Here is a 14198-nt window from a genome sequence, read left to right on the forward strand (position 1 = left end):
TACATTGCAAATAAATGAATGGAAATAAAGAACCATTTAAATACTTGTCAAAACTTTTTTAACAGCAAAAAGGCTACATTTGGTTGGTTGTATGTCCAAATAGCCGCACTACCTTATAATTAAGTCTCTCATTGTTAGAGGATCATGATCAAGAAAGAACAAGCCGTAAAAGGATTTAAAGAGATGACATTGATTTTTCATGCAAAATATTTTTTATTAAAAGTACTTTTCGAGTATTAAAAGTAGATTTTAAAAGTATTATTTTATTAAAAGAATTATCTCAAGAATATTTTGTTGAGAAATATATATTAAAGATTGATAATATTCTTAGCAAATTAGAGAGCGCTTCGATGAAAATTTTCACTATTAAAAATTAATATAAATGTTATGTGTTTGAACAAGTAATATGAAGTTAAAAGTTGGAATAACGGTAAGAAATATGACTTCCGTCTACAATTGAAAAAAAGTATCATTTCTTCCCTTTTAATCTTTTAACAACCAGACACCATAAATTGACTTTCTCGCACAAAATAATATTTTCCTCAAAAAGAACTTTTGTCATATCAAACAAACTACTTGTGTAGCTCACCTGAAGAAATTTTCAGGATCAAAGCTAAGAAAATAGATCACAATTGAACAAACATAAAAAGCTTCTCTAAAATAAAGGGGAAAAAGAAAGAAAAAGAAACATAGAAGTACAATGAATAAAGCTGAAAGAACCTGATATTTCTAAGTTCAAAAACTGTTAATCCTTTGTTGTAACATCTTCAGCCACAATGTTACAAGGACTTGAAATATACTGCTTTAGCCTACCAATTTCAAGTGCTACATCTAACATTGTTGGCCTAGTTGAAGGATTATATTGTGTGCACATTAAACCAAGTTCTATCAACTCAAACACAACGTCGTGCCACATCTTGTTATCGGATGGAACTGTGTCAACTTGTGGATATCTTTGTAGTGTTTCGTCAATCATAGGCTCGAGTTTATGTGGATACTGACTCTTCACCCATTCGTGCAAGCTCGAGCCTTGTTGAAAAAGAATATCCGTGGGACGTTTTCCTGTCACAATCTCAAGTAAAAGTACTCCAAAGCTATATACATCTCCTTTTGTTGAAGCTCTCTTTCCCATTCCATATTCTGCAATCAATGAGACAGTGAACAGAAACTTAGAACACAATATTAGTTACCATAGTAAAGGGCAGCACGGTGTACTAAGCTCTCGTTATGCGCGGGGTCTGAGGAAGGGCCGGACCACAAGGTCTATTGAATGCAGCCTTAACTTGCATTTCTGTAAGAGGCTGATTTCACGGCTCGAACCCGTGAACTCCTGGTCACATGGCAGCAACTTACCAGTTACGCCAGTTCCCCTTCTTAGTTACCATAGTATATGATTTAATTAATTAAACTAACCAGGAGCTATGTAACCAATTGATCCAAAAAGTAAGCCATCTGTGGAGTTATATGAAACTGATTCATCAATGGGATTAGTACTTTCCTCAACAGCTTTTACTAATCTTGAAATTCCAAAATCTGTGACCAAAGCTGTCATGTTGTAATCAAGAAGAATGTTGCTCGGTTTTAAGTCACAGTGCACGACTTTAACAGGCGAATAATGGTGGAGATAGGCTACTCCTTCTGCTACATCATTGCAAATGCTAACCACTTGAGCCAAATCCAATTGATGTCTCAGTCCATCGCTCGGATACAGATGGTTTTCTAAGCTTCCATTTGGCATCAATGGGAAAACAAGAGCTTTAAAATCCGGCCTGCTACAAGTTGTTATGATCCTAATCAAATTCCTGTGCCTAGTCCTTTTCAAGATTTGGCATTCCCTTTTAAAGCTCTCTCCAGCTGTTTTTGAATCAATTACTTTGACAGCTATTCTCATGTTATTTCTTAACACTCCCTTGTAAACACGCCCATATCGTCCTTCTCCTATTAGACTCGAGCTGCTAAAACCTCCTGTGGCTTCAATAAGCTGCATATGGGATATTCTTGGGTACTTTTGCTCTTTCTTCTCACCTAGTTCTGTATCTTCAGCTACCTTACCTGTCCATTGGCTCCTGAATTTGGATCTTAGGACCAAAGGGTAGCCAACAATGCAAAATATGGGAGTTATAAGCAATGAAAGGAGGATTGTGATTATGAAATGATGACCTCTCTTTTTATGGCAACTTTCCATTCCTTGTATTGAGCCACAAAGCTGAAAATTTCCCAAGAAGGAGCTAATGTTTAATGATGAAAATGCACCAGTATTTGTCGTGTTCCCGGAGAAATGGTTGTAGGAAAAGTTGAGCTTTTGCAAAGTTGATGAAGCCTGAAAACTTTGTGGTATCTCCCCATTCAATACGTTGAACGAAACGTCAAGTTCCTTAAGGTAAGGCAATCTCCCTATCGATGATGGAAGAGCACCTTCTAAAGCATTACGCGATAGATTAAGGTATTCAAGAGCAATGCAGCTTCCAAGTTGTGAAGGGACAGTAGCTGAGAGATTATTTGATGACAAATCAATGGCCAACACCATATCCATTTTGCTAAGCTCTAAAGGAATAGGACCATGTAAGTTATTTCCAGACAAGTTAAGATAGATTTTCAAGCTGCTCAATCCAGCAACTTCACTTGGAATTTTGCCTGAGATTCTGTTGTGAGAAAGATCAAGAATTTCCAAGTTAATACATTGCCCTAGACTCGAGGGTATCGTTCCAGAGAGCTGATTGTTATGCAACAGAAGTCTTCTTAGCTGTGAAAGATTAGCAAAGGTATCCGGGATCAATCCAGAGAGCTTGTTTTTCGACAAATCAAGAAGGCCTAAATGAGGAAGATTCCCAAAAGCAGAAGGAATGACACCCGAGAGTGAGTTATTCGATAAATAAAGCCTCTCGAGTTTTCCAATTTGACACAACTCAAGAGGAATTGTACCATTGAGATGATTACTTGACAAGTTCAAAAGAGTAAGGTTTCCAAGCTTGGAAATTTGTGTAGGGATAGGACCATAGATAAGATTATCGTCGAGATGAATCTGTGCAATGTTCTTGGAGATATTACCAATAATAGGAGGTAATTCCCCACCTAGATTATTTCCAGCTAACTCAAGTTCTTGTAAGTTAGAAGAATTAACTAGGGAAGCAAAAAAAGGAGTCAAATCAGTATTATTTCTATGGGTAATGAAGTTGTTGTAGGACAAGAAAAGGAATTGTAACATTGGCATTTTACTTACAATATCAGAAGGAAGCTCTCCGCTAAACAAATTCGACTCAATGTCAAGCCATTCTAGTTTAGAAGAATTTGAAAGAGCTTTAGGTACTTCACCAACAAGATTGTTAGACCAAAGAAGAAGAAACTTCAACTCCTTAAGCTCACATTGATTGTGCATAGGAATTTCACCACTAAGTGAATTGTTAGAAAGGTCCATATATTGCAAAGAAGCAGAACAATTACAGAACAAAGGCAGAGGAATTTCACCAGAAAGATTGTTACTTCCTAAATCAAGATACTTCAATTTATGAAGTAGTCCTAACTCAACTGGGATTTTACCTTCAAGAAGATTAGAAGACAAACTAAGCTGATTAAGCTTTAAAAGATAGCCCAATTCAGCAGGAATTTTACCTTCAAATAAGTTACCAGATAAATCAAGAATTTGCAAGAATGACAGACCAGAAAGAGCAGAAGAAATCGTCCCTCGTAACGAATGGTGACTAAGATCAAGCTCAACAACTCTATTCATTTTCTTGTCACAACCAACTCCAGTCCAGTTGCATAAATGAATGTTAGAAGAATTCCAACTTTCTAATGCATGGTAAGGGTCAGAAGAAATACCAGCCATGAACGAAAGAAGCGAGGCACGATCATTTAACATTTGATCATTTTTTTGGCCTAAGACCAAAGAGAAAACCATAATCAAGAAGAAGAAATTGTACTTGGAAAACTTGGAGTAGCCCATTTTTATTGGTATTGCACCAATCATGAGAATTAGAATAGTAAGAAATTAATGGCATTAGCTAGGTGTGTGTGTATATATATATATATATATATATATATATATATGAAAGGAGAGTTTTGGCGTAACTGGTAAAGTTATTGTCATGTGACCAGGAGGTCATATGTAGCATATTAATGATGGGTTCAATTGAACCCATAACTATCGACGCGGAGTAACAATTTATATGTAAAAACTCATTAAAATTCAAAAATAGTATATATGAACCCATAACTTTAAAAATATAATGGGGTCAATGCTAAAACCCTTGAATCCTTAAAGTTTAAATTCTAGATCCGCCTTTATGACCATGAGGTCATGAGTTCGAGCCGTAGAAACACCCTCTTGCAGAAATGCAGGGTAAGGCTCCATAAAATGGACCCTTGTGGTCTTGCTCTTTTGGGACGCCATGCATCGCAAGAGCTTAATGCACCGGGCTATTGTTTTTTAGGTGTATATGTATAGGTGTGTGTGTGTATATGTGGACTTGTCCTTAGACATTATTATAATAAGCTGATCAAATCTTGAAAATTGTTAAGTGCCAAGAAGCAAGGCAAAAGATTAGGAAAAATAATTAAATATATTATATTTGTGCCTAACTGCCGTTGAAGAAGGGAACGTTCCGTTTGGCGCCAAAGATTTTTGACTTGAAATATGCTTGTCAAATAGGCATGGAACACATGTGAACGTGTCTAAATGCCACTTGTGCATTGTTAAATTAAAACGTTGTATGTTTGACGATGGATTTAAGTTATATACATCTAACTGTAAACAGTTATTATACTGTCATTGTAACATGACCAGTTGTATTAGGTTATTACCTATTTTGAGATTATCATATCAAATTCACTAAAAATATTTACCTGTAGTAAACTTTATGTGATGATGTAAAACTTTTATACACGTGCACAAAAATTAAATTTCTTTGACGGTTTACATGTCAATAGGCCTAACCATGAGAAGGTTTAGGAATTACTTGTGGGATTAGTGTATTAATTAGTGGAGGATGAGGTGTGAAGTTGAAGATAATCTAGGTTATAAGCACGCTTGAGTTAAGACAAGGTCTAAGGATAGGATATTTTTGCAAGTTGACAACTCTTTTTTTGGTATATTTGTCGGCTCAAGTGATTTAAAAGATGATGTCATTTTTGGTCTGTTAATGCAGTAATATTTCCTTTTTGGTTGGTAAGCTTCAATTCTGAGTTCAGTCATGTCCTTTTTTGTTACTATAAGTTAATATTATCTTCTTCTTTTTTTTCTGATTATTGTATTGGGTTTCTAACTATTTTTCGATTTCTTATAATACTTTATTATTTTTATGGTTTTTGTTATGATATTGATATATTGTCTCTTTCCTCTTTTTCGTTTTCTTGAGCCGAGGATCTATCGAAAATAGTTTTTCTACTCCATGAGAATAGGGGTAAAGTATGCGTACACACTATCCTCCCTAGATCCCTTACTTCTGAGATTTTAGTGGGTTGTTGTTGTTGTAAGTTCTTATTATATTTTATCACTTTGCTGATGCAACATGCAACAAAACTGTAAAGATTGTAGGTACTTGGTATATCATGGAAAGAACCCCACCTTCTGTTTTATGTGTAGTCCTATGTGCATCAAAATGAGAGAGAAGGCGAATCCAGAATATGAATTTTATGGGTTTGAATTCGGTGTTTTACCACAACTTATTTAATTTACCGGGTTTGAAGTCAATCATCTGTACTTATTTAGTAAATTTTTTGACACACACACACACATATATATATATATATATATATAGTATCTGAGTCAAAGCTAATAAATTCAGATGAACCCGTATACCTCACATTCTACATCCGACGGCCCCTGAGCAATGGTAGAGCCAGGATTTCCGCTAAGGAGTTCAAAAAAGAAAAAGTTAAAAAATTAAAAGAGATCGTGACCAAAGAGAATTGAACCAGCGACTTCACAAAAGTTTTGAACCCTCTTGACAATTGAGACAATGTTTTTGGGTTGTGGCACAAAATGAATTTCACCTTATATGTAATTTTATAGCGAATGGGTTCGAGTGAACCCCTTCCGCCCTAGCTAATTCCGTCCATGCGGCCCTGAGTTATAGTTACGCCGGCGCCCCCATTAGTAAAGCATGCACCTTTCACGAGGCTTCTGAATTTCTTTATGTGACGGACGACATTGAGTTGATTAATGCTTGTGGTTTTAAGTTTCACATAGTTTGTACATGTGAAAAAAAATTCTAATATAAATGCATGTTACGTAATTCAACATGTATTAAGCAGAGGCGGATGCAGTGTTTTCTCTCACGGGTTTAATTGAACCCATAACTTTCGACGCAAAGTAAAAATTTGTATGTAAAAATTTATTAAAATTGCAAAAATAATAGATATTAACCCATAACTTTAAAAATATAGTGGGTTCAATACTAAAAACCTTAAAAGTTGAATCCATAGGGTTTAAATCCTGGATCTGTCTCTGGTATTAAGTAAGTATTTTTCGAGAATAACTAGTACGTAATTAACATGAGCAGGGGAGTAAACAAGGGAATTATAATGACCTATATTTGTAGAATTGGACATAAAGATAAATAGTCAGCAAAACTTAACATGGTAGTTTATAATAATTACCAACCTCACTTAATTTATAATGATTTTCACAGAAAAAAGTATACCTAAATTTTTAGCGTTATAAGGCATAGTGCTAGAAGGGACCAGCGAAGGAAATGACTATATGCAAGGAATACAGGAATGGTTGTATATATCTTTCAGAATCATCTTTCCACTAAGAATAAAAATATATATTAACAATAATTCCAGTGCTGCAGAAAGGAATAGGAAGATGGGAAAAAGAAGATAAATATAGGTCTAAGGTTACCTGCTAATTTTCTATTTAAAAGAAAGAAATCAAGAATAGTGGAAACTGTGTGTTTTCATTGGATAGTTGGGCTGCTTAAGATAATTTTAAATGATCATATTTGACCGAGAGACGTCTTGGGTGGAGTAATAAGTACTCCTTAATCCTTAATTAAAGATCTCGGGTTTGAGCTCTGTATATAAACTATGAAATCGCCTTTATTATAGAGCGTTTTACCTTCTTGTGTGAGACTTTCCTATGCGAATCCAGATTTAATCGAAGCCCTATGCGGGTGTCGGGTATTGAAGTTGTTGTAGAATAGTGGAAATTGGGTGTTTTCATTGGGTAGTTGGGCTGCTTAAGACAATCTTAAATGATGACATTGAACCAATTGAGTGTTGTGATAAGTACTCGTTTATTCTTAATTAGAGATTTCGGGTTTGAACCCTGAATATGAACTATGAAATCGCATTTGTTATAGAGCATTTTACCTCCTTATATGGGACTTTCCGATACAAATCCAGATTTAATCAGATTCCTATACGAATCCGGATATTGAAGCTGTTGTAGAATAGCCACTTGTTACAAATTAAATGTAGTGTGAGTTTGAGGTATATTTTAGAAATGGCTAGGTGTTACTTAAAAAATATAAAGTACATTTCATCATGATTTTGTGTTTATTTATTTAAGTTGTCATAGAATATAGAATGGCTGTTGCTTACTAAGAAATTGTAAAAAGTGTACATATTTTGAGAATAACGTATATTTTTGAATGGCTACTTGTTACTAAAAAAATGAAAAGTACATTCATCATGATTATAAGCCTGCTTATTTAATTGCAACTATTTTTTATTTTTTAAAACACATGCTAGACATTTCAAGAAAATCCGAATAAAAATTATGTGCAAATATAATCCAGAATAGAGTAACCCTTACAGGAGGAAATATGATTAAATTATATATATAGGGAAAATATTGTATAGCAATTTTTAAAATAATAGCCGAAATATATATATTTTTTATATGTATTTTTTTTTTTGTGTATATATATATATATATATATATATATATATATATATATATATATATATATATATATATATATTTGTTCGGTTCCTTTGTTTTCTTTTCTATCCCGCGATAAAAGCGAAAAAAGACCCCTTGTTTAAGGTGGGAACTACGACAAAGAGGAGGCACTAAATCTTGAATCAAAAGAAAAAAACATTTTTGAATAGTGCACCATACGTGATTACGCAAGTTGCCTTTTTTGTAACTTATATGTCACAAGTTCGAGCAATGAAAGCAACTATTAATGCTTGCATTAGGTTAGGTTGTCTACATCACACTTTTTAGGTGCGACCTTTTTCTTCGAATTTCGCATGAACATAAGATAACTTGTACACCGAACTGCCATTTTTAGCAAACTGCCATTTTTAGCGCATCATACACATATATTGACATATTAACTTTGAAACTAAGATTTAGCTCCAAGTTGACGCTGGATTTAATGCTACTTATTTGAGACACATTTGTTTACTCGTGAATATGAAAAGTTAAACTGTCCAATTTCTTTCTCTTTTTTTTCTAGTACTGCTGAAACTAAGAAACTCAAAAGTAACTATAAAAGTTTAGAAAAAGATTAGGTTGACATCAACAAATCAAAAACATTCTTGATTACACATTATTTTAGCAACTTGCGTTCGGTCTTTTTGGAATGGCAACAAGGGTCAAGAGATTGAGTTCTCACATTAAGATGTCAGTCGTAAGATGAGAAAGTGTATAATCACTTTATATTATCTGTTTTTTAAAGTTTTTGTACACTTTTAAGAAAAGACAATTCATAACCTTAAAATAACGAAATTCAAATTTAAGAAAAGCAGAATTTGTACAATTTAAGGGCATGTTAGATGTTAGAGCTGTGGTCGATCAATATATCTACTGACTTGGCTAACAAATATAAAAAGGGGTCATTGTAATTATAATTTAATTAAAGGGACTTAGTTTATGTAATATTTGACCATTGTTTTAAGCTGTCAAGTTTTAAGATGCATGCCGATAATTATTTATTTAAAAGAAAAAAGAGAGAAAGTCTCAGAAAAGTATAAAAGTGAAAGAGAGTTAATTACGTTCTTGATTTCAAAGACTAATTAAGTCCGTTCGCCGCGTACATTAATTATAATAATCCACTAGGCATAGTTGACGCAGTTATGCCTCTCATTTGGAAACAAAACTTAAGCAAGAGGGAATTGTTACTATAATAATTTTTAATAATTTTTTTAATACGAACTTGTGATATATATATATATATATATATATATATATATATATATATATATATATATATATATATATATATATATTGGAAAGGCAAAAGATTGAGGGCAGAAAACTGTGAGATTCAATTCTTAACAACGGTTGCACCTAGAGTTTGGTGGCTCACCTCACCTTTCTCTAAAGGTAATGGGTGCTCATGTATTCATTTCCCATATGGCAGGTCATAAGTCGAGGTTGAGGGCTAACTCACTTGACGAGTTTTCTGTCTTTTAAAGTTTAGAAGAAGGTTTCAAAACTCATCAGTAACGTAATATTTCCTTCTCCTTTTCTCTCTCTCGCTCAAATGCAATAAGAACAAAGATATGGCGATATGATCCCAATTGACTCGCTATTTTGTGAAGTAGAGAAAATACTAGCTAGGTATCACACATGCACGTGGCATGTGTTAGGAATTTGTCCTGATTTTTTTATCTTATTTGAATTTATTTTTTTACTTGAAGAAAAAGTACTAGAATATTAACTATGGTTATTTTACTTTTTCTTAAAGGAAAATGTAGATTTTTTCTATATTTAATAGATTGCTTCCTTGGAGGAAAAGATAGCGGCCTCTATAAATTGATCAGAATCATTCATTCACACAACAACATAGAATAACATTCACAATGTATAGTCCTCAAAAGAGCTTTGTTTAGGGGGATATTTTTCTCTCCATAATTTTTTTTCTTTTATATTAGTTTTATATCATATGTAGGTCAATTGACCAAACCATATTAAAGTATTATGTCTCTTTTAATATACTTTTTGTTTCGTCTGATTTATTGTCATCATAGTTGCTTCTTTAGTTTACGCATGACACTTTGTTAATTTCGAACCCAACTACTATATATATATATATATATATATATATATATATATATATATATATATATATATATATATATACTCGTGACTTGTTGTTATGAGGTGTTTCTTATCTTTCTTGAGCTGAACATTATCGAAAACAACCTCTTTTATATTCACAAATTAAGAATAAAATGTGTATACACTATAAACCTCTTCATCTCCTCCATAAACCTCACTCTTATCGAGAAAAGCCCATAGCAAAGCTGACAAATACGACTTGAGCACAGACAGCTAGCTGCCATATATTTATATTGTTTTCTCACAAGTAATATTTCTTTGTCCAAAAAGAAAGAATTAGGAATAGAATGGTTTAATATTTAATAATTTTTAATGTGGATTTGGATATTGATCACTCATTATTTTTGAAATAAAAATTATAGTTTTTTTGGTGGAATCGACTTTATCAAAATTCAAATCGATATTTCAATACGTCTGTTAGATCATAAACTCAAAACTAAAAGCACCTTCTTAAATTTCAAGGAAAATAAGATGTTAATTTCATATTTTATCACCAAATTTTCTCTGATTATCTTGAGGTTTGTTTTGCCGTGACACAATCAAATAACAAAAGTCTAAAACGTGGACTTCCGGTGATATCTGCCTAACTATATTAAGAAGAAATTGCAGGAAGAAAAGGAAACTATGTAGGGATTGTTACACAAATAGCCGGCAGATTCAATGTTTACTTTTTGTAGTCGGTACACATAGATTATACATTAATTATATACAGTTATACATATATTATATATGAATTATATATACATTATACATTTGCTGGCTATTTTAAGTTTAAAAGATTAGGTAGGAGGCTATTCGGGTTAATTCTTTTATATAAATTAATCATGGTTAAGCAAAATAAGTTTATTCTTGGAATGACGTAATTTAATTATAGCATGTTTGGCCGTGCTTCTTTTTGGCCAAAGGTTTTTTTTTCAAAGTAATGGTATTTGGCCAAGCTTTTAGAAGGAAAAAAAAATGCATTTGAGTAGAAACAGAAGCGGTTTTTGAGAAGCATAAAAAGGTAATTTCTCTCCAAAAATACTTTTTTTAAAAGCACTTCTAAGAAAAATACACTTAGAAACACCTTTTAAAAGTTTTGTCAAATACTAATTGCTGTTCAAAAGTATACTTTTTTCCAAAAAACTTTTTAAAATAAGGTGATTTTAAAAGCACGATCGAATTCGAACAAGCTATTAGTCGAGTATTTCAAAGTCTCTACAGAATGGGCTCGGTGGGCTAACATTCCTAAAGATAGGAAGTAATTTTGGCCCAAGAGGTATAAATGTCGGGTTATTGACACTACGTGGCAACTTAACCTTGTAAATGGCATTAAAAACACAGTTTATGAGTATTGGCACTCGCTAGCCCAAATTCACTTTTCAACTTTAAAAAATAGTATCTTATAACTAAAAACAATTATACCAATTTCCAAAATTCTATCGTGACTTACACTACAAAAAAAATGCTCAATAGCGAAGGGAAAACTGATCCCTAAAAGTAAGGAATTGGTCCCAAATGGTCAATAGCGATCAGCTAATCTGGTCCTTATAGCTTCCGTCGCTAAAGGTCATTAAGGACGAGATAGGGTGCTGGTCGCTACAATTGTTTCGCGACCAGTTTAAAACTAGCCCTTAACTGATTTTTAAGGATTATGTTTCTGGTGCCTATTTGCATATTTTAGGGACTAAATTCCTGGTCCTTAAAATATTTTCGCGACTAGTTTAAATGTGGACGCTAAAACGTTTCACGACCAGTTAGAAGCTGGCCGTTATATCTTTTCGGAGAAGTTTAAAGCTGGTCCCTAAGTCGAACAGGTCAGCACAACAAAGCTACAGATTTAGCAACCAAATTTTCTACTCCTAAAAGGGATTTAAGGACTACCCGTCTAGTCCCTAAAGAAACAAGTCACAAGTCCCTAAATCACATTCAATTTGCAACTAGAAAATCGGGAATATTAATATATAGATGATGTTACTTTCATAAAATAATACCAAAAATGATCAACATCAGTTAGTTGCACCGTACATCAATGATGTAAGCTAGTCACAATATTGTGTTCTTAAATATTTAGCAAAGAACTACATATCACTAATATCCCTTGATTGTAATGTAAAATTTTCTTGAAATTCCCAGCAAAATGATAGTTAATCTGTATGTCGTCAAAAATCTGCTTCTAGTAAACTTCAATATCCAAAATCTATAGAAAATAAGAAATTTCAGTTAGAAAAACTATATATAACAGTGTAGACGGAATGTTATCACAGTAAGTATGGGAATTGACAAAAAAAAGAGTAAGTTTAATAGGTATGGAAGTGCATAATTTAGGTGATAGAGACCTCTCTAGAAATAAACCCAAGGTAGCTCTAGCTTAGAGAATGACTAAAAGATGTCAAAAAAAAAAAACAACAGTAGCAGATGAACTACCATTCACTTGTTCCTATCCTTGCTTATGAGAAGAGAACCTAAAATGTATATTCATGTACTTGGATATTCGTAGGCATTTACTTTTGTTCTTGATGTTTATGTTTTGATAGTAAGCTAAAGTTTGGAAAAGCAAAACTTGTGTATCTTCTAGCTATTCTCTAGATTGTTTATTGGCAATTTAGGAATCATCTTGCATGGAAATAACTGAATGTTATTATATGTTATTACAGTGTAGGGGTGGCAACTGGGTCGGGCTCGGTCCTAAGTGGGCTTCGCGGGCCCGGTCCTAAGTGGGCCGGTCCTATGCGGTCCGGTCCTAAACGGTCCTGTGCTTCGCGGGCTTATTGCTGGAACCGGCTCGGGACCGGGACCACGAACTAACGGGTCCGGGTTTAGTGGGCCGGTCCCAGTCCGGTCCCGGGCCCAAACAGGCCTAAACGGGCCCAACATAAACTTTCTATTTATTTATTTTTTTATAGAAGTTAGAGAAAAAAATAGCAATAAAGATATATAAGCTATATTCGATTTATATACTATATATACATCTTAATATATATATATATACTATATTATATATACATAGTATACATCTTAAAATATATTATATATACATCTTAAGATATACTATATATAGTATAGTATAGTAGATCTTAAGATATATATACATCTTAAGATATATAAGCTATATATATATATAGTAAGATGTATATATAGTATATCTTAAGATGTATACTATCGAATATGACTTATAAACTATGTATATATATATTATAGTATATTATAGTGTATATATACATTTTAAGATATATATATATATATATATATATATATATATATATATATATATATATATAGTTATATACATAGATATTCGATATACTATAGTATATATACATATATATATATATATAAGCTTATATATATATACTATACTATACTATATATACATCTTAAGATATATAAGCTATATTCGATTTATATACTATATATACATCTTAAGATATATATATATATATATACACACACATATACACACACACACAGTATACTATATATACATAGTATATAAGTCATATTCTATAGTACTATATATACATCTTAAGATATATATATATATATATATACACACACTATACTATATATACATCTTATATATATACACACCATACTATATATACATAGTATATAAGTCATATTCGATAATATATATCTTAAGATATATATAATATATATAGTAAGATGTATATATATTATATTATATTATAGTATATACCATTTATACAACTTAAGATATATAAGCTATATTCGATATACATATATATATAAGCTTATATATATATACTATACTATACTATGTATACATCTTAAGATATATAAGCTATATTCGATTTATATACTATATATACATCTTAAGATATATATATATATATATATATATATATATATACATCTTATATATACACACACTATACTATATATACATAGTATATAAGTCATATTCGATAATATACATCTTAAGATATATATAATATATATAGTAAGATGTATATATATTATAGTATAGTATAGTATATACTATATATACAGCTTAAGATATATAAGCTATATTCGATATATTCGATATATATATATAGACTATAGTATAGTATATATATAAGCTTATATGTATACTAAACTATACTATAATATATATACATCTTACTATATATAAGCTATATTCGATTTATATACTATATATACATCTTAAGATATACTATATATACATGTATATCTA

At 31.9% G+C, this 14198-nt stretch overlaps 1 protein-coding gene across 1 annotated transcript; it reads right to left on the minus strand.

The window, feature by feature from the left end:
* Positions 1 to 512: 512 nt before the first annotated feature.
* LOC107783059 (putative leucine-rich repeat receptor-like serine/threonine-protein kinase At2g24130) lies at positions 513 to 3989 on the minus strand. The gene is made up of 2 exons (XM_016604023.2): positions 1414 to 3989; positions 513 to 1140 (listed from the first exon to the last, which is right to left on the minus strand). The coding sequence occupies exons 1-2, from the start codon at positions 3965 to 3967 to the stop codon at positions 746 to 748; spliced, it is 2949 nt and encodes a 982-aa protein (XP_016459509.2). The 5' UTR covers positions 3968 to 3989; the 3' UTR covers positions 513 to 745.
* Positions 3990 to 14198: the final 10209 nt, after the last annotated feature.

This window comes from Nicotiana tabacum, chromosome 18 (assembly GCF_000715075.1).
Source record: "Nicotiana tabacum cultivar K326 chromosome 18, ASM71507v2, whole genome shotgun sequence".
Taxonomy (NCBI): Eukaryota; Viridiplantae; Streptophyta; class Magnoliopsida; order Solanales; family Solanaceae; genus Nicotiana; species Nicotiana tabacum.